Source organism: Choloepus didactylus, chromosome 15, assembly GCF_015220235.1.
Source record: "Choloepus didactylus isolate mChoDid1 chromosome 15, mChoDid1.pri, whole genome shotgun sequence".
In the NCBI taxonomy this organism is placed as follows: domain Eukaryota; kingdom Metazoa; phylum Chordata; class Mammalia; order Pilosa; family Megalonychidae; genus Choloepus; species Choloepus didactylus.
Genome location: NC_051321.1, coordinates 45,910,310 through 45,928,805, shown reverse-complemented (window position 1 = coordinate 45,928,805; position 18,496 = coordinate 45,910,310). Strand labels below are relative to the sequence as shown.

The window sequence follows — 18,496 nt, the reverse complement described above, 5'->3', positions numbered from 1 at the left end:
CAGGCATGGATTCTCTTGCTCACAGTGCTCCCCACTGAATCCAGGCTGGCACAGGCAGTAGGGTTCCCCACGATCGGAGACGCGGCACTGCCCATGGTGACACTTGAAGGCTGAGCAGGCGTTGGTGGAGTCATTCTTGTGGTCACACAGGGCCCCTTCATAGCACTCGGTGCACTTGCACATGTATGACGTCCTGGTTGCCACACATCTCCCATGGTTGCAGCTGTGGCTGAGACAGGGGTCCTGGGCCTCCTGGTCGCACAGTGGGCCGGTCCAGCCCGGGTGGCACTCTCACACCACGCTGTCCTTCTCCACCAAGCGGCACAGGCCGTGCTTGCAGACAGTGCAGGACTTGCAGCCTGGCGAGACCCCCAGCGACTGCGGCGGGAGCGCCTTGAAGTCCTGCAGCTCGTTGTTGATGCGCACCTTGTGGATGCAGCCGTGGAAGATGCCCAGCGGCCGGTCAGCGCCCTGGCGCAGGGCCGAGAGGCCGGTGGAGGTGGGGATGCCTCCAAGGTAGAGGGGGCTGTTGCTGCCCACTGCTGACTGCTTCTGAAGCTTCCCCAGGCTCTTCGGGACTCCTTTATCCACCACCAAGTTCAGCGATTTGTTCAGCATCACCAGTTCTACACTGTGAAACTGCCCGTCATTCACTGTCTCCACAATTGTTGTGCTACCATCTCCCAAAATTGTGTTCCAAACCATGCCCTCCTGTCTTCTATCACCCTGTAGTGCTCCCTTTAGTATTTCCTGTAGGACAGGTGTCTTATTCACAAAGTCTCTCACTGTCTGTTTGTCAGAAAATATTTTGAGCTCTCCCTCATATTTGAAGGACAGCTTTGCTGGATACAGGATTCTTGGTTGGCGGTTTTTCTCTTTCAGTATCTTAAATATATCACACCACTTCCTTCTTGCCTCCATGGTTTCTGCTGAGAGATCCGCACATAGTCTTATGAAGCTTCCTTTGTATGTAATGGATCGCTTTTCTCTTGCTGCTTTCAGGATTCTCTCTTTGTCTTTGACATTTGATAATCTGATTATTAAGTGTCTTGGCGTAGGCCTATTCATATCTCTTCTGTTTGGAGTACGCTACACTTCTTGGATCTGTAATTTTATGTCTTTCATAAGAGATGGGAAATTTTCATTAATTATTTCCTCTATTATTGCTTCTGCCCCCTTTCCCTTCTCTTCTCCTTCTGGGACACCGATGATACATACATTCTTATACTTTGTTTCATCCTTGAGTTCCCAAATACGTTGCTCATATTTTTTCATTCTTTTCTCCATCTGCTCCTTTGCGTGTAGGCTTTCAGGTGTTTTGTTCTCCAGTTCCTGAGTGTTTTCTTCTGCCTCTTGAGATCTGCTGTTGTATGTTTCCATTGTGTCTTTCATCTCTTGTGTTGTGCCTTTCATTTCCATAGATTCTACTAGTTGTTTTTTTAAACTTTTGATTTCTGCCATATATATGCCCAGTGTTTCCTTTACAGCCTCTATCTCTTTTGCAATATTTTCTCTAAACTTTTTGAATTGATTTAGCATTAGTTGTTTAAATTCCTGTATCTCAGTTGAAGTGTATGTTTGTTCCTTTGACTGGGCCATAACTTTGTTTTTCTTAGTGTAGGTTGTAATTTTCTGTTGTCTAGGCATGGTTTCCTTGGTTATCCAAATCAGGTTTTCCCAGACCAGAACAGGCTCAGGTCCCAGAGGGAAGAAATATTCAGTATCTGGTTTCCCTGAGGGTGTGTCTTAGAAAATTGCTCCACCCTTTGATGCCTCAGGTCACTGTGCTTTTCTGTCCAGCAGGTGATGCCTGTTAGCCTGTAATTCTTGACTGGTGTGAGGAGGTATGGCCGTGTTCCCCAGGCTCTGGGGTCTGGTTCTGAATGGAAAGGGTCCCACCCCTTTCCTCCTAGAGAAGACAGACCTCCCAGGTGGAGGTCATTAGCATTTCAATGGTTTCGCTCTCTGCTTGTGCTGTCTCCACCCTTCCCTGAGTCACAGCCCTGGAAACTGAAAATGACTGGGGTTTTCTCTACTGAGCTGAAAAAGAAACAGATAGTCCCCTTCAGACCCAGTCCAAGATGACCCTCCGGCTCTCCCAGGTCAGTCGTCACCCAAAGCCTCTGTCTGTTTTTTGGGGATGTGTACCTATAGTGAGCAGTTCACACTCGCTACTTAAAACCCCAGTTGGAGCTCAGCTGAGCTATATTCGCTTTCTGGGAGAGAGCTTCTCTCTGGCACCACGAGGCTTTGCAGCTCGGGCTATGGGGGAGGGGGTCTAACGACTTGGTTCTGCAGGTTTTACTTACAGATTTTATGCTGTGTTCTCAGGCATTCCTCCCAATTCAGGTTGGTGTATGATGAGTGGATGGTCTCGTTTGTCCCCCCGCAGTTATTCTGGATTATTTACTAGTTGTTTCTGGTTTTTTGTAGTTGTTCCAGGGGGACTACTTAGCTTCCACTCCTCTCTATGCCGCCATCTTGCCCCGCCCTTATTTTTCTTTTTAAAGAGCTGGTTTTACAATGTTGTTTAGAGAGCAATCTCCTCACCATTTTGAAAATTTTAGCCCTGTAGTAATCTCAGTCTTCACTGAGCATCTGTCTCCATATAAACTCTGCCTTCTTTGATGGGAAGCTGTCACCTGAGATAGGAGAACATCCCTGAATTTCTGTTTGCATCAAAAGAAGCATACATGCTGTCTATCTATAGAAATTGGTGATATTTCTGCAAATGCAAACTGTATAACTACGAAAAGGGGGTAACTCAGCTTGAATCTGTTTCTGGCCAGATTAAATTAAGAGTAAGACTCTACTTTCATTATTAATATTTTCTTAATGGGAGAATGGCACTTCTCTGAGATAAGTGACACTTGATAAGCATAGGCTTATATGAGTACATCCTCCATTCTAATTCTTGGTGAGACAGCAGTGTAATTTAAACAAAGTTAAAGAAATCTCCAGAACACAGATATGATGACTGTAAATTAATCACAATGATGGCCAAGCCATAGTTTCCAGTAAGACTGTCAGCTGCCACTGTCTGAAACATATTTGGAATGCCTTTTTTTGCTAGCTTTTTAAAAACCTGCATTGGATTCAAAAGAATATCTTTAAGAATGTGAATTTTTTTTCTTTAGAATTTGATTTTGAGGATGAAGTTGTATGAATGATGGGATGATCAATCTGGGTAATTCTGCTGCTGGTCAAAATTTTTTATGATTAACCTAATAAGGCTGATTTTATTCTGCAGACCTAAATCTGAACTTAACTGACACCACTAATAAAACAGCTGCCTTTGGTGGCAAGCTTACTCTAAGATGGGTACTTTGTATGTGTTATCTCGATCGTCAAAAACCTGTAGAGTGGTATCTTATCTCCATTTTACAAGAAAAGGGGCCTGAGGAGTTGATAGGTTAGGAAACCTGCTTATGGTCATGCAGCTGGTAATTGGTACAGTCAGAATTCAAGGACTATGCTTGTTTCACTACACTACATGAAATGCCATTCAAATTCTGAAGAGGCCTTCCAAAAATGTTTGAGCAATAGACGTCCCTATGAACTAATTGTACCATGCCCCAAGGTGACAGATTTACAGAACAGCTCTCTTGAACAGTAGGTTCTGGCATTTTTGTTTTAAAATTTCCCTGTCATTACCTTACAGTCACACCTTGTCTATATTATGTTGGATTCTTTGCCTGCCTAACTTACATTATTACTCCCCTGGGAGAGACCAGACTTCTTTACCATCTTGTTCAGAGCTGAAGAAGCTGTCAACGCTTAGTAAATAATCAATATCCAAGCCAACACAGTGATCTCCACAAATTATGACCCTCAGGCTCTGAAGACTAAGAAAAATGTCCAGTTGTGCAATTTTCCATTCTTCTAATAATCTTAATAGAGTGGGTCATGTTAGTCGTAGTTTAATATTATTATACAAACAGTGTTTAATTCTGAAACTCTGTATGCAGAATGAGGTTCAGTGATCAACCAGGCCAACATATTCTGAGACTCATAGTAGTTGGTTGGGCTGTTTTGACCTTTACAGAATTTGCAAACTGGCTGGGCTTTTTTGTCCCTCCTCCGCCTATGTGGCACTTACGATGTGCATAATAATAAGACAACTGTAACATTCTCTTTTTCTTCTACTTTTTCTTCTTTTTCAAACTGGCTGAGAAGGATCAGTTCAGCCTTACCGATGAGGTAGGTTGAGGATCAGCTGTTATGTTTGCTTGCACTCCAGTTCAAGTGGAACCAAGCTTGAGTATTCATTTCCTCTACTCTACTGTAAATCTTTATCATTCTCCATCCCATATCAAAGAAATGTGGCTCACCCCACATGAAAAGGGTTATTTACAAATTCTCAATGTGGCTTCTTATTCTCCTTTTTCTATGTATGGGGTATAAATCAATGTTTATGACATCACACTGGGGAAGGATGGCTTGTGTTTGGCTCTTAAAATGATGTTAGGGTTGAACCTAATCTTTAAAAGTCTTCAGATAGTAGTAAACTCTCTAAGAAGCATATCTAGATTTCTTTTAAATTCTTTCTTTTTGGCTAAATGAAATGTTTGATTTATCTTTCTTTTTTCTTCAACCTTCCTTTCCTATGAAATCAGTTATATCTGTTCCTTCTTTTGAACATCAATTTCATCAACCCTTGTTGTGTCACTTTGTACTGAAAATTGTTTAATAATTTTTCAGTGCTTTCAAGGTAAAACTCGTAATCCTTGACATATCATTCAAGGCCCACCACAATCCTCAACCCCCTCCCAACTTATTCTTACAATATTCATTCATTCATGTATGCATCCATCCATCCATTCATTCATTTATTCAACAAATCTTTATCGGATTTCTAAGTGTCAGACACTGTACTCTGTATTGAGAAGAGTTTGGTGATATGGATAGGCCTGGTCCCTCTTCTCACGGAGATTACAGTCAGGTGGGAAAAATGGAACATTGAACAAATGATGATCATGCAGTACCATAAGCTCTGTGAGAGAGATGCACAGACAGCTACAAGAGAACACAGAAGGGACATGTAACCTAAACCCTGAGTCCAAGGGATAGTTTCAGAACCAAGTTATATCAGGCTGAAATCTGACCTATGAATACAAGTCAACCAGTTGAAAGACAGGGGAAGAGTTTTCTTGGTGGATGGAATAGCATGTGTGAAGCCCAGAGGTGAGACACAGCATAGCACACTGGGTGGCTGAAAGAAGTTCAGTGTAGCTGGAGAGCAGAACAGAGTAGGGATGGAACTGGGAGGATGGTGATTGAGGGGTGGAAAAACAGGCCAGACCCGACTGGACTTGAAAGCCTAGTGAGTTAGGATTTTCTTCTATGTCAATGAGAAATCATTGTAGGGTTTTAAGCAGGGGAGGAAAATGATAAGACTTGCATTTTAAAAGGTTATTCTGGCTGCCTTTTAGGAGAGTGGATTGAAGGGTCAAGACATAGAAATAGGAAACCCAAGTAGGAGGCTGTGATTCAAACAAGAGATGATGGTGTGAACCAGAGGCGTGGTCGAGAAGACAAGAGAACTGGACAGATGAAAGATGTTTAGTTGTCTGTGACAGCTGAACTGGTCCCAAATATATCACATGGTTGAACCCACATCATATGTTCCCCTGCCAGGCAAGCTTTGCCCTGTCAATCCATCAATTCAAATTCTACTCATATTGATGTCATCTTTATGTGAAGACCCAACCTCCAGAACTTATATGAATGCTTTCAGGATTTTTTTTTCTCTGTTTCCCTTAGTTCTGCAAGAGAACCAGTTTACAATGCCAGCAGATACCATATTGGCACATCTTTATACCCTCTCTCTCAGTACTTCCTGCTCCATCTTGGGCAAGGCAGGTGATCCATAGATATTTGTCCTGTTGAGCAACTGTAATATTGCTCTACTTCCAAAAGATCTTCAGGTGGCTCTCTTTCAGGCCTCACTTTAAATGGCACAAGCAATCAATCCATCTCGTAATTCATTCATTCACTTATCCATTTGCTCATTCTTTTATTCATTTACTCAACATTTAATTATTAAGTGCCTGTCATGTCCTAGGCACTGTTCTTAGGCATTGATTCTCTGCTTTTAACTGAACTACCCATTCCATTTTGGATATTGTGTTTTTCATCACAGAGCTAGACCTCTTCTGTTTGCCATATAAAATGAGGATTGAAGGTACTGGAAATATTTTTCTGATATAGGAACAGCTCAGCACACGGTACCCAGCTCAACCATTTTATGGCATGGGAAGGAAATAAAGTGGAGAATGATTCTTTCGGCTTCCCAGGTGCAGCACTGGTTTTCTGTAGTTGGCAAACATCTTATCCAAAGGACCCAAGCCTTGATATTGGAATGTGCGCTGGGGTGGTTTAATCCTGTCCTGTTTTGTAAACAGTTCCTGATGTTTACCCAGTAAAAGCAGAACTAAATAGTGTCAGATACTCCAAATGCATAAATCAGAAGAATGTCAGGGTCCTAATGCAGTGGTCTTGATGTAAAGAAAAATTTTGGCGTTTGTCCCTGTTACATCAGCACCTTTCAGCTGCCACCACGGTGTACTCCCACCCAGCTGGGAATGGGCACTGGACTAACTGCGGTTGGGAGGAAAGCTCGGTTCCCAGATTCTTCTAAACTGTGCTTGCTTTAAGTGACTTTTATGCTAACATTGCATCAAAGCTCTTTTTTTGGCAAATAAGTTGCCATATACGATTAAAAATAATTTGGGGGCAGGATTTCTACCAGGAATTGAACAAACAATGTTCTGTGCTAAGCTGGTTCCAAATTCCTAATGCATCTGCTTTGTACAGTCCCCATTTCATAAAACTACAATCCCTCGTTTGTCTGAGTTCCTTCTGCTGTGTGCTAGAAGAGTCACACCCCTTTATTTTTGGCCCTAAAGGCACCTTCTTGAGTTTGGGAAAGCCTCTTATTTGAAGTCACAGAAGCCCTAAATAATGCAGTTGTTGCGAGCATCCCTGTTTTAACAGTTAGCAAGCTACCCCATTGCTCTTCCTGATCAGGGCCGATGTTGTATAACAGTTGACTCCTCAGCTAATTTCCTGAGGAGACTTCTCAAGCCCTGTTCCATTTCCAGGCCAGAATCACCATCTTGAATTCTGAAACTTCTAGTTTCTCTCTTGAATCATTTAACAATTGAATAGATGTAGCCATACAGCATAAATCAGAGGTTTGTTTGTTTAATCAGTTTTACCTGATTGTGCATTGTGAGTCTGTGGATTAACTTGTAGAAATTTCTAAATTTGACAGGCTATTACTGGGCCTTAATCTTCCAACTTGATCACAGACGTTTTCCTGATTTGTTCATGCCTATTTTAAACTTAGACATTTCTTGATTTTGTTTGTTTTTAAGATACTGGGTCTCTATATACTTAGGTGTCTTTAATTTGCAAGTAACAAAATTTTAATCTAAACTGGCTTAAACAAAAAGAGAATTTGTTGGTTTATATAAACTGCTAAATCCAGGGACAGGTTTGGGCACAGTTGGATTCAGAGCTCAACGGGATTACTAGGACTCAGTTTCTCTCCATCTCTTGGCTCTCCCTTCTGCTGTGGTTGGCTTCAGTCTCATGGACCATATGGTAGCAAGTTGACTGCAGCATTTCCAACCCATATCCTCCTAATTGTCAGGTCCTGGGGGAAAAGTGGCTTTCTTTCCCCAAGATGTTCAACAGAATACTGAACTTGACTATCATTGGCCAGAACATTTTCACCTCCCTATCCCTGAACTGAGGTGTGTTAATTAGTTTAGAACATTCTAGGTGTGGAGAGATTAGACTGAGAGTCAGGGCAGGGCAAGAGCCTGAATCCCAGCAAAACAGAAGAGACACTCACCTCAGCTTCCTTTGTTCCTAGATCACAGGGTGAAATGTGGTGTCTTTTTCTCTTTCATGTACCCACCACAGGACCCAGGTTTGGGTTTAAGCGAAATGCTACCCTCTAAAAGCCATTTAAAACTGTTACCAGGGACTGATTGAACCAAATCATACTCATGTGATAGTACTTTTACGTTCATTGATATGGCTTTGTGTTTTTGATTTGGTTATTGTGGCATCTGTTTTTTTTTTTTTTTCCTGTTTTTATCTCCAGTTTTATCTTCAGTTTCCACTGTATGCCATATTTTAGAAATAGGGTATTTTAGAGTGCATTTTCAACATTCTTCTTCTAAAAAGTTAATATGTCATTTTGCATGCCATTTGTAGAAGCTGAACAAAATGAATGGAATGTATTAACTTTTATATTTTTATGAATCTTACATAATTCAATTACTTAAAGGGATCTTAAAGGTGATTTTTTTGGCCTGGATTGAAAGTAAGCAGAAATTAGTATATAAAATCTTTGTCAGTGTTTGAGAAATATTCAAGGCATTTTATATTGGACCCAACAAAATTGACTAATACGTCTTTCTCTCACTCCTTCGCTTTCCCAATGCTGACATGTCGGGCTAAGAGGACACCAAGTTCTATTGAAGGTAATTACTCCTAATGTTGTCTTGTAAGCATAAAATTCCAGTTATACCATACACTCACACCTTTTAAATAGGAGTGATCAGACTCCTACCACCCACTAATGATATTAAAAATGGCCGCCAATTATTGAATGCTGGTAACTAGATTAACTACTCAGATTTATAATTTCATTAAATTTCCTCAACAATCCTATGAGATAATACTATGATTTCCATTTCTGTGTGAGGAAACCAAGGCTAAAACTCCTCTGAGATTTCATTTAGCTAGTAAGTTAGAAACCTTGGGATTTGAATCCAGGACTAAATTTAAAGCTCCTAAGTGTTTTTTTTTTTTAGGCTCTGTTAGTTTACAGACTTAGCCTTTAGGTCTATGGAGCAGAAGTAGCCTTGGTAAGTCCTTTTCCTTGGCCCTGATTGACCAGCTGTGGAGAGCATCTCTGCTTGGATTGTATATAGTGTTATGCCCATGATGGCCCTGACTAACTGGGCATCAGTTTTGTGCATCAGATAAATCCTGTGTTCCTGCTGCTCACATTTAGACCTTTCATTAGTTATCAGTCCTTGCACAGGAAACCATCTATATGTTTTTGCTATTTTTTTATTACCTTTGTCAGGTTTGTGAAGGAAAAGATTGGATTGATTAAAATGAATTGGATATGATTGTGGAGTTCATAAAACACTATGTGTTTCTATACTGTGTCCTAGTCAGTGGAGAAAGCAGAGATGAATTAACCCATCCTTGGACTTTGGCACATCAGTAAGAAGAGGGAACTCTTAGTTAACAGTAGACTCAAAGTCCCAAGGCATCAGTCTGGAAAGGCTCTTCGAGGAGAGTAGCATGTGCTCCAACTGCCTTAAGCAAGAAAGAGAATTTTTTTGCTAACATAATTGACAAGTGCAGGCATTGTTTTGCTTCAGGCACAACCGTATCTAGAGGCTCAAATAATGTCTTCAGGAATCTGTGTCTCTCCATTTTCATCTCAGCTTATTTCTGTTGGCTTTGTCCTCAAGAAGTTTCTCCCCTTATGGTGACAATATGGCCACCAGAAGCTTCACACTGACTATCTACTTTCAAATCCAGCAGAAAGAAAACATCTCTTTCCCAATAGTTCTAGCAAAAATCCCAAGGATAATGCTCATTGGTTTGACTTCAGTCACATGTTCACATCCTGAATCAATTACTGAAACCTGGGAAGAGAACTGGCCAGGCCTAGGCCATGTGTCTTGCTCTGGAGTATAGAATGAACTCCTCCAGAATCTTAAATGCTAGAAATGTGGAGAAAATTGTTTTCGAAAGGAAAGTCAGGAAGAGGAGGAGCAAAAGACAAACCAACCAAACAAAAAACCCAAGTCTACCATATTTTTTCTAGAACTCACTTTCTCCACCAGAAAATAAATCCAACTCTGGAATCCTGTGATCCCTGGATACTCATTGTTGTTGGGAAGCAGGAAAAGAGAGGTATATTATGTGGGCTGCTGCGTTGCTTAGGGTAATGAGAAAGGCTCTGGACATCCTGGTGATGTGTGGCCTGGAGGTTATGGTGATTAAGACGAGAGAGGGTGTCCCAAGGGGGAGGGAGTGGGAGAGAGCAGCATCGGGCCTGAGGAAAATCAGATTTCTTTTCAAACATCCATTTGGGGTGACTTATTAAACAAGGCTTTTCAAATGCTTCTAAGCCCAGCATTGTGTTACACCCTGCTGGGCGGCACTCTCAAGATGTGACACTGAGAGATAACACCCACTGTTACTGGTGACTGGAAAACAAGGACAAAGAGGCAAATGATGCCAAACAATATGGGACAGTCAGGAACAGGAGTGACGGGGGTGGAGCTGAGTTAATTAGAGGTCTTCTGGAAGCATATGGATTTGCAGAAGTCACTTTTTTTGTTGTTTTTTTTTTACCAGTTGGTAAAAATATTAAAGTGCTCCATGGCTTTTGTTTCCACATCTTGGGGAAAAAAAGAAAGATAACAAAAACCCAAAGAAACATTTTGTCTTCCCAATGGTAGAAAGTGATCCTTATTATAGGAGTGTTATTTGATACAGAAAACCAAGAAACCTTTGGCTTAGAGCAGGGAATCCTGGGTACACATTACTAGATAATACAATAAATTACTGGTCATCCAGGAAAATAAAACAGAGGATCTCTGCCAGAAAGAGAAACCCAAGTTGTGGAGAAGATCTGTGAGTAGAGCACTTATAGAACAGATAAAAATACTTAACGGCTTTTCTAAACTCAGAAATTTAATTCAGTTTGATATTAAAGAAAAACCCTGTTTCCTTCAAATAAAAAAAAAAAGGAGAAAGAAAAGAAAGAGATACCCATTTTCTGGTTTCCTGCTGTATGATTAGTGCCAGAGCACTGGGCTTCTGGGCCTCACTGGAGCCACCTGGAATGGGTGCTGGGACCCTGTGGCCCAGCCCCAGCCTGGACTGAAGGCAGCACCTCATCCATCCGGAAGCGGGTGCTGGCCCAAGCAACCTGCTCTGTGCCTATCAACATATAAGCTGAGTATGGCATATGAGGTTAGAGAGGGGTCGCAGAACCCCAGACATTTTTTCTTGGATGGCCTTGGATTGTCTGCAGCTCATTAATCCCCCCTTTCCACAATGGTGGGCGGGCTGCCGGGGATGTGGGCTGCAGATGGAAAGCACACTTTCCTGGGGTTTTGTTCTATTCTCCAGGCTCCTCTTAAGCACCAGAAATGTTCAGCATTTCCTGGCACGGGCGGGTATTTGGAGGCCTGGTGTCCAATTTTCTCTTCGGACAACTTGCACAGCTGCGTGGGTCCTGGTTCTTCAAAAGGGCCAGTAGGAACTGGTGTTACCAAAGGCTATGCCTGACCCAGCCTCCCGTTCTCTGTCGTGGGTGTAGCCCCCAACTAACCTTTCCTTCCTCAAGTACCATTTAAAGTGGTGAGCTCTGTCTCAAAAGGCAATAAAGATTCCTCTTTCCTTCCAGAATGTTTGAATAGCTCCACCAGAGTCAGACCATTGTCCCTTCCCCAGTGTCTTTCAAACGCTCACCTCTTGCCTCCCTCGGAATCTTTGCCAATCTCTCCCTCCAGCCTGGAAAGCTCCCTTTGCACCAGCCCTCGCATCCCACCCATGTGTCCATTCCAGACCACCCGGCTCTCAGGGAATTCTTCACCGGATCGCTTATATTGTACAGTATCTGTACCACCACCTGGGCAATTGATTGTGTCCTCCTGTCTTTTCTTTTTAGCACATTTTCTATACACTTATGTTTATGAGACTATCAATTTCTTCTTCTCTTTTTATCTCCCAGAGGGATGAACACATCATAGGTATTTAACAATGATTTATTGAATAAATGAAAACATAACGAAGTGGTATTGGATTGTTTGAAAACCATTCTTGTTATTTGAGTAAAATGTAGATTAATAAAATTACAACCTACTCCTTGGCCTTGCCATTTCCAAGTGTGAATTTGATGTACCAAGAGGTCAAGTTGCCCTATTACTACTTGGCTTTAATCTGTGGCAAAAAAAAAAAAAGAAAAAAGAAAAAAAGATACTAGAAACATCTTTCATCAGCACAATTTTCCTAATGTCCATCCTTTGCTTAGACACCTATAGTAATTTCATGTTGAGGCTCACATTAATTACACCCTCCCCCTTGCTTCTCTGGTCTCATGACTCCTTGCTTTTTATCAGCTGCCAGCAAACTTATCTGCCTGGTTCCTACCTTATTCTGCTTATTGGTTGCTGCCTCATGTGGAGGAGGGCTGATCAGCCAGCCTTTGCCATCCCTTCCTCCAGTCAATGGCTGTTTTCCCTGCCCCCTGGGCACAGAGCTGGGGTCTTCTGAAGTTTTATCTTTAAAGCTTTATAAAAGCTCTTCTTAAAGTAGAGTACCAAATGGGGAGAAAAGACACAAATCTGATTTACCATTCAGTGTCTGTGACTTGTTGAGATTAAAAAAATAAACAAAAGCAGGCATATTTGAAGCATTAAGACCCATCAATTACTTCCAGCTTGTGCTATTTCCTTTTGAACTCTCACTGTATGAATGTCACTGTCTCCCTGCCAGTGCCTGAGCTCTTTTGCCCCTTCTGGAGCCTGAACAGACTCTTCAGGGAAATCTCTGTCCCGGCCCAGGGAGATAGGGAATGTGAAGCAGTCTCTGAGCTGAGCTGGTGCCCTGATGACTTGGCAAACCACTCCCTGCCAGTCCCCTCCCACTGAACAAGTTGGTGCCCCCCCTGAACCCTGCAGGGCAGTGCCAAGGGTGAATGGAGCATCCTGACTTTCATGGCGGCAAAGGAACATAAGCCCTTGAATTGACAGCCCCTGATTCACAGGTGAGGGGCCTGAAAGCCCATAAGAGGACCGTGCTGGCAATAGTAAGTAGTTCAAATGACTGTGCCGAGGCTGAGATGTATCCCTAGGTCTCACTTTCATCTGCTGCTCTCCCTCATTTTGATTTTAATTTGGCTTTCCATTTGGAGTTGGCTCCAAGAAGGAGGAAAGCATATGGGATCTCTGGGTGGGCAGGGTCAAGTCTTCAGGTATGTGTTTAGCCCAGGAAGTGCCGAGCTCAAGGTCTCATGCCCAGGACAGTGCTTGCCTCGGTGGATACTTTCAGCTGTGTGAAGGACGGATGGCAAAAGAACATTGTGATTATGAGGGATATGAGAACTTCTCTTTCTTAGATAGATGAAAAAACTGGGGTCAGGAATATTTATGTAATATCCTACTTGGATTTTCTCATTCATTCATTCATTCCTCAAATATTTACTTAAGGCTTCCTGTGGGGAAGAGGGCCCAAGGTCCCAGTGCATGTTTGTGGCAGAGCTTGGACCAGAACTAAGGGCTGCTTTTTCCTGATCCAGAATTATTTTTACTACAAAACATAATAAGCTAGCAAATTAATTACGTGACTTAACCATTTGCTAGCACCAACTAAATGCCAGGCACTATCTATGTGTGTTTTACATAATTATCCTACTCAGTATTTATACCATCCTGAAAGATAGGTATCATTGTCTCTGTTTTATGATGAGTAAACTAAGTCCCCAAGAGGTGGGGGACGTGTCTGGATTCCCAGTGAGTTATGCGCATCGCGTTGTTAGGATTCAGATGGAGATCCTTCAGATGGAGATAGGTCCTTCTGACTGCAAAGTCTGGGCTCTTTACTAAGCTTCGTTTGCTTCTCAACTGCTCCTGAGTCTCCATGTTCTAACAGTGCTGACCTCACATTCCACCAACGGGCTCCACTCATTCTTTTTTTTTCCCCCAAGCCAAACTGTATCCAGCTTTATTAAAGATAATTTTCATAAACAATCATGGTATTTCAGGCAGGACATGGGCACACAATCGTTAACAGTATACAGCTTTCAAACTCCCTTCTTCAATGGACTACCCAAATCAGAAAGCGACTATAAAACCCAGTGAAGTCTTCATTTGATGCTCTGAAAGTTTAGAGTGAGAGTTGAATTTCACATTTAGCATGCTGTTTGGCAACTTTTCCCAAGCTGACCCTGACTTTCAGGAAATAAAATGAAAATGGCCAAATTATCAGTTTGAAGATCCACAACCTAAACAAGGACTCGCTGCTCTTTTGCGAGATGCCATCTCAGGGGCATCACTGGAAGGTTGAGATTGCCTGACATTCTGGTAACCAATTCTTTTGGGTTAGGCCCCAACAGGTTTAAGGGAGTCAAGTCTGTGCTGAAGGCTGAGAAGGAGAAGAGGACATGAGGACATAAAAGGAATTTTAGTTTTTCCATACTGTAAGGCATTTGTGCCAAGGTGGCTAATGTGTGTCAATGTCAGGGGATCCCATCTTCTGGGAATAAAGAGAAAGTCTCTCAAACTTAGAGGGGAAAGGTGTTTTCTCCCATTTCAATCCAGTTGCAGAGATATCCTGTTAGTGACATTTGCCCCTTCCCCAAAAAACAACAATGAAGTGTTCTGGGTGCAAACAACACAGCTTAAGAAAAAGTGAAACAAAATTCTGCATTTATATAAAACAATAAAAACAGTATTTCAGACTGTACAGTCACCAGAAGTACACAGTTATCAAAAATGCACACACTTCACTTGGCATCTCCAGCACCTCCAGCTTTCTGTGCCTGCTCTGTTTGGGCATCTCCATTTTCTGCAGGGTTATTCCCATGCTTGCCAGTATCAGCTTTCCCCTTTTTCCCTTTGGGTACTGCGATGGTTAGGTTCGTGTGTCAAGTTGGCCAGGTGATGACGTCCAGGTAGCAAGCAAGCACTGGTTAACTGTTACTGCAAGGAGTTTTGTGGCTGGTCAATAAACCAGAAGGCTGGTTTATTAAATCATCAGTCAACTGACTGCACCTGTGACTGATTACATCAATGAAGGGTATGTCTTCCACAATGAGAGAATTCAATCAGCTGGATTTAATCCCATCAGTTGAAGACTTTTAAGGGAGAAAGAGAGAGAGGATCTTCACTTCTTCAGCCAACCAGCGAAGCATCTCCTGAGAAATTCATTGAACACCTTCATTGGAGTTGCCAGTTTGCTGTCTGCCCTACAGAAGTTAGACTCATGCATCCTGCCCTACGGAATTCGGACTCATGCATCCCCACAGTTGCATGAGATTCTGTGCCAGTTTGATGTATTCTGTCCCCCCAAATGCCATTATCTTTAATGCAGTCTTGTGTGGGCAGACATATTAGTGTTGATTACATTTTGGAATCCTTTGGGTGTTTCCATGGAGATGTGATTCAATCAACTGTGGACAAGACCTCTGGTTGGATAATTTCCATGGAAGTGTTGCCCCACCCATTCAGGGTAGGTCTGAATTAAATTACTGGAGCACTATATAAGCTCAGACAGAAGGAGCAAGCTTGCTACAGCCAAGAGGGACACTTTGAAGAATGCACAGAAGCTGAGAGAGTAGTTGCAGATGAGAAATAGTTTGAAGACAGCCGTTGAAAGCAGACTTTTGCTTCGGAGAAGCTAAGAAAGGACAAACGCCCCAAGAGCAACTGAGAGTGACATTTTTGAGGAACTGCAGCCAAGAGAGGAACATCCTGGGAGAAAGCCATTTTGAACCCAGAACTTTGGAGCAGACACCAGCCACATGCCTTCCCAGCTAACAGGTTTTCTGGACACCACTGGCCATCCTCCAGTGAAGGTACCCGATTGCTGATGTGTTAACTTGGACACTTTATGGCCTTAAGACTGTAACTGTGTAACTAAATAAACCCCCTTTAATAAAAGCCAATCCATCTCTGGTGTTTTGCATTCTGGCAGCATTAGCAAACTAAAACAGATACTTTTATAAAATCTTATATTTACAAATTATCGCTTGTTGGTTCTGTTTCCCTAGAGAACCCTAACTAACACAGGTACCTTCTTTCCTTTTTTTGCAGGGGCCTTTTTAGGCTTGGGTTCTGGCTTTGGAGGAGCAGGTTTAGCAGATAACCTTGCAGAACTTCTTGGTGGTTCGTCTTTTACCTTGGCTTCATCTTCTTTAGCATCCCCTTCTGCCTTTCTCTCGGGCATGGTGGCAGCGGCAGTGGGACGTAGATGCTGGAGGTGGGGATGCAGCGGCGTGCGGGCTTTGGTGGGTCCCAGGATCGTTCTTGCCTCTTCCTCCACTTGTTCTTACCACCCAACCTCTGAATGCACAGTTCCCCGCTCGGTTTGCCTCCTTTCCTCCCCTCTACCTGTGCATTCCTCCTTGTCCCTCAGGGCTCATATCTTGATTGGTTCATACTTAAGTAATGCTTAGAGAGGATGAACTCTCGCCACCAAGGTATCATGTAAGAGAGCTTGCTGTTTAGAGAGCCATTGTTTCTTCACAAGCCTTTTATTTTGAGCTATGTTTTACTGGCAAGTCCAGGTCAAATCAGCAAACAGTGTCACTACTTAAACGTTTGTCACTGGTCCTTTAAAAAACTATGGAGACCTTGACCTGTCTTGTTTCCTCTTGCTTGGAATAGATGGTTACTTGCCTGGGGGAGAGTTATTTGCTGTTACCCCGCCAAGTCAGGGAATGCTCTGAATAATCAGATATTCTGATGAATAGAGTTATGTTACATGGATCAGCAGCTTTCAAGGAATTAGAATGAAATACACTTAACACAAAAACCGTTCTAAACATAATGTAATTTTCTTGCTGGTTTCTGCTGCTGATCCTGTGAGCACCAATTATCACCTAACAGGAGTTGAGGTATTATGGGAAGAGCACTGGAAACCAGGGGACTCTGCCATTAACCCACTAAGTGATTTGGGGGCATGAGACCTTCCATTTCGGAGTCTCTTTGCCTCCTCTATAAAACAAGTATGTTGGATGAAGTTTGGCCTCGTATACATGTTGCACGTGCGTCATCATCCCCCACTTCTGGGCCTGTGTCAGACATCACTAATCAACCATGGCACTTTTTCTTTGGATCCCTGACAGCCTCAGCATCCTTCTAAACCCATTGTTTCAGCAGCCACCCTCAGTGGATTGGAGTTGGCACATGAAATGAAATCCATTTACTATCCTTGAACTAGATGATCTCCAGGGTCTCAGCTTTTATGAGCTGCCTGAGGCGAGTACAGGGTGGGTTTGGAAAGCTAGCTGATAGATAGTCTATATTGTTATCAAGCACTATCAAGCACTAAGTATTTTACCTATCAACTGAGCTTGGTAAAATAATTTTTTTTTTCCTCTTCAATCCACTGACACCTGGGCCTATGTGGCTACTGAAAACTTGGCAGGAATCACAACCGAAATCCTGGGTGGATGGGTCCCAGCAGGATGGTGACAAGGGAGGTCTGGTCAGCCTGGCTTTATGCCTAAGGTCCAAGCCACCTGTGAACTTCTCTGTGATGCCCTCCCAGTAGAAACAGGCAGAAATAATCAAGCCCACATCAGAGTTCCCTCAGCCCACAGCACTAGACTGGGCTATGCCATTCTATGCTATGGTTAGTGGGATGTGATGTACAGACCCCCTGGTGGATGTAAGACTCTTTGAGGTAGGGAGAAGGTTCTATTCATCTTTTGCATTCACAGCCTGATTCTGTTTAACCTCTGACAAGTTGTCTATGTTCTCCCTGCCTCAGTCCTTAATTTATAAAACAGGGGAATAATAATCGTATATACTTCAGGGGTTTGTTGTGCACATCAAATGAGATTATTGATTTAAGTGCTTAAAAGACCACCTGGCATATTGTCATTGATGTTGTTGTTTTTATTCTTATTGTAAAATCACAGCCTAGCACAAATGCCCAAAGAACAATAGGTGCTAATGTATGTTAGTTTTTAAATGACCATCAGAGGTGAGCACCCACAGCTTTGGAGGGGCTGATGAAGAAGCAGCCAGGAGGTGGATATGGTGGAGGAGATGGGACGTGTCAGGATCCATCCAAAAGACAGTGGGGAACTGAGCAGGGCAGAATTAGTACCAGGTGCCTGGATCTGTCTGCCTCTGAAGCCACCAGAATCTGTTGGAGGGACATGCAAGGAAGGGTACTCTAATCTGCTGCGTGAACTCAAGAGGCATTTTCATTCTTTTAACTAGGGTCTTTCACTTTGAGAAGTGTTTTTAGTTTGCTAAGCTGCCAAAAGCAGATACCATAACATGCGTTGGCTTTAACTATGGGAATTTATTAGCTTACAGGCTTACAGTTTTGAAGCCATGAAAATGTCCAAATCAAGGTATCATCAACAGGATGCTTTCTTCCTGAAGACCGGCTGCTGGCGATCCTGGACCCCTCTGTCACATGGCAAGGCACATGGTGGCATCTGCTGGTCTCTCCCTTCTCTTCTGGGTTTCATTGCTTTCAGCTTCTTGCTTCTGTGGCTTTCTCTCTGTGTGTCTGAATTTCATTCTCTTATAAAGGACTACACTAAGAAGATTAAGACCCACCCTGAATGGGGTGGGTCACATCTTAACTTCGGTTAAGATCCTACTCACCAAAAGATCTGCTTACACTGGGTTCACACCCACAGGAGTGGATTAGCTTTAAGAACATACTTTTCTGGGGTACATACAGCTTGAACCTATCACAA

The 18,496-nt window shown here is 42.7% G+C and overlaps 2 protein-coding genes across 2 annotated transcripts; both read right to left on the bottom strand.

Moving 5' to 3' along the window:
- Nucleotides 1-219: 219 nt before the first annotated feature.
- On the bottom strand, nucleotides 220-11,606 carry LOC119509906 (slit homolog 3 protein-like). The gene is made up of 2 exons (XM_037803897.1): nucleotides 11,524-11,606; nucleotides 220-673 (listed from the first exon to the last, which is right to left on the bottom strand). The coding sequence occupies exons 1-2, from the start codon at nucleotides 11,604-11,606 to the stop codon at nucleotides 292-294; spliced, it is 465 nt and encodes a 154-aa protein (XP_037659825.1). The 3' UTR covers nucleotides 220-291.
- A 2,951-nt stretch (nucleotides 11,607-14,557) lies between these two features.
- LOC119509905 (non-histone chromosomal protein HMG-17-like) lies at nucleotides 14,558-15,999 on the bottom strand. The gene is made up of 3 exons (XM_037803896.1): nucleotides 15,847-15,999; nucleotides 14,955-14,988; nucleotides 14,558-14,676 (listed from the first exon to the last, which is right to left on the bottom strand). Exons 1-3 carry the CDS (start codon nucleotides 15,997-15,999, stop codon nucleotides 14,558-14,560), a joined length of 306 nt encoding a protein of 101 aa, XP_037659824.1.
- Between the last annotated feature and the right edge of the window lie 2,497 nt (nucleotides 16,000-18,496).

What these genes read in the sequence shown, in the direction of transcription:
- LOC119509906 (XM_037803897.1), bottom strand. Translation starts at nt 11,606, where the DNA reads ATGGGTGGGATGCGAGGGCTGGTGCAAAGGGAGCTTTCCAGGCTGGAG. An exon ending in GATTCCGAGGGAGGCAAGAG is followed by an intron (nt 674 to 11,523) that starts GTGAGCGTTTGA and finishes GGGAGATGGTAG; the next exon opens with CACAACAATTGTGGAGACAG.
- LOC119509905 (XM_037803896.1), bottom strand. Translation starts at nt 15,999, where the DNA reads ATGCCCGAGAGAAAGGCAGAAGGGGATGCTAAAGAAGATGAAGCCAAG. An exon ending in CTGCAAAAAAAGGAAAGAAG is followed by an intron (nt 14,989 to 15,846) that starts GTACCTGTGTTA and finishes ACTCCAATGAAG; the next exon opens with GTGTTCAATGAATTTCTCAG. An exon ending in TCTCAGGAGATGCTTCGCTG is followed by an intron (nt 14,677 to 14,954) that starts GTTGGCTGAAGA and finishes TAACCATCGCAG; the next exon opens with TACCCAAAGGGAAAAAGGGG.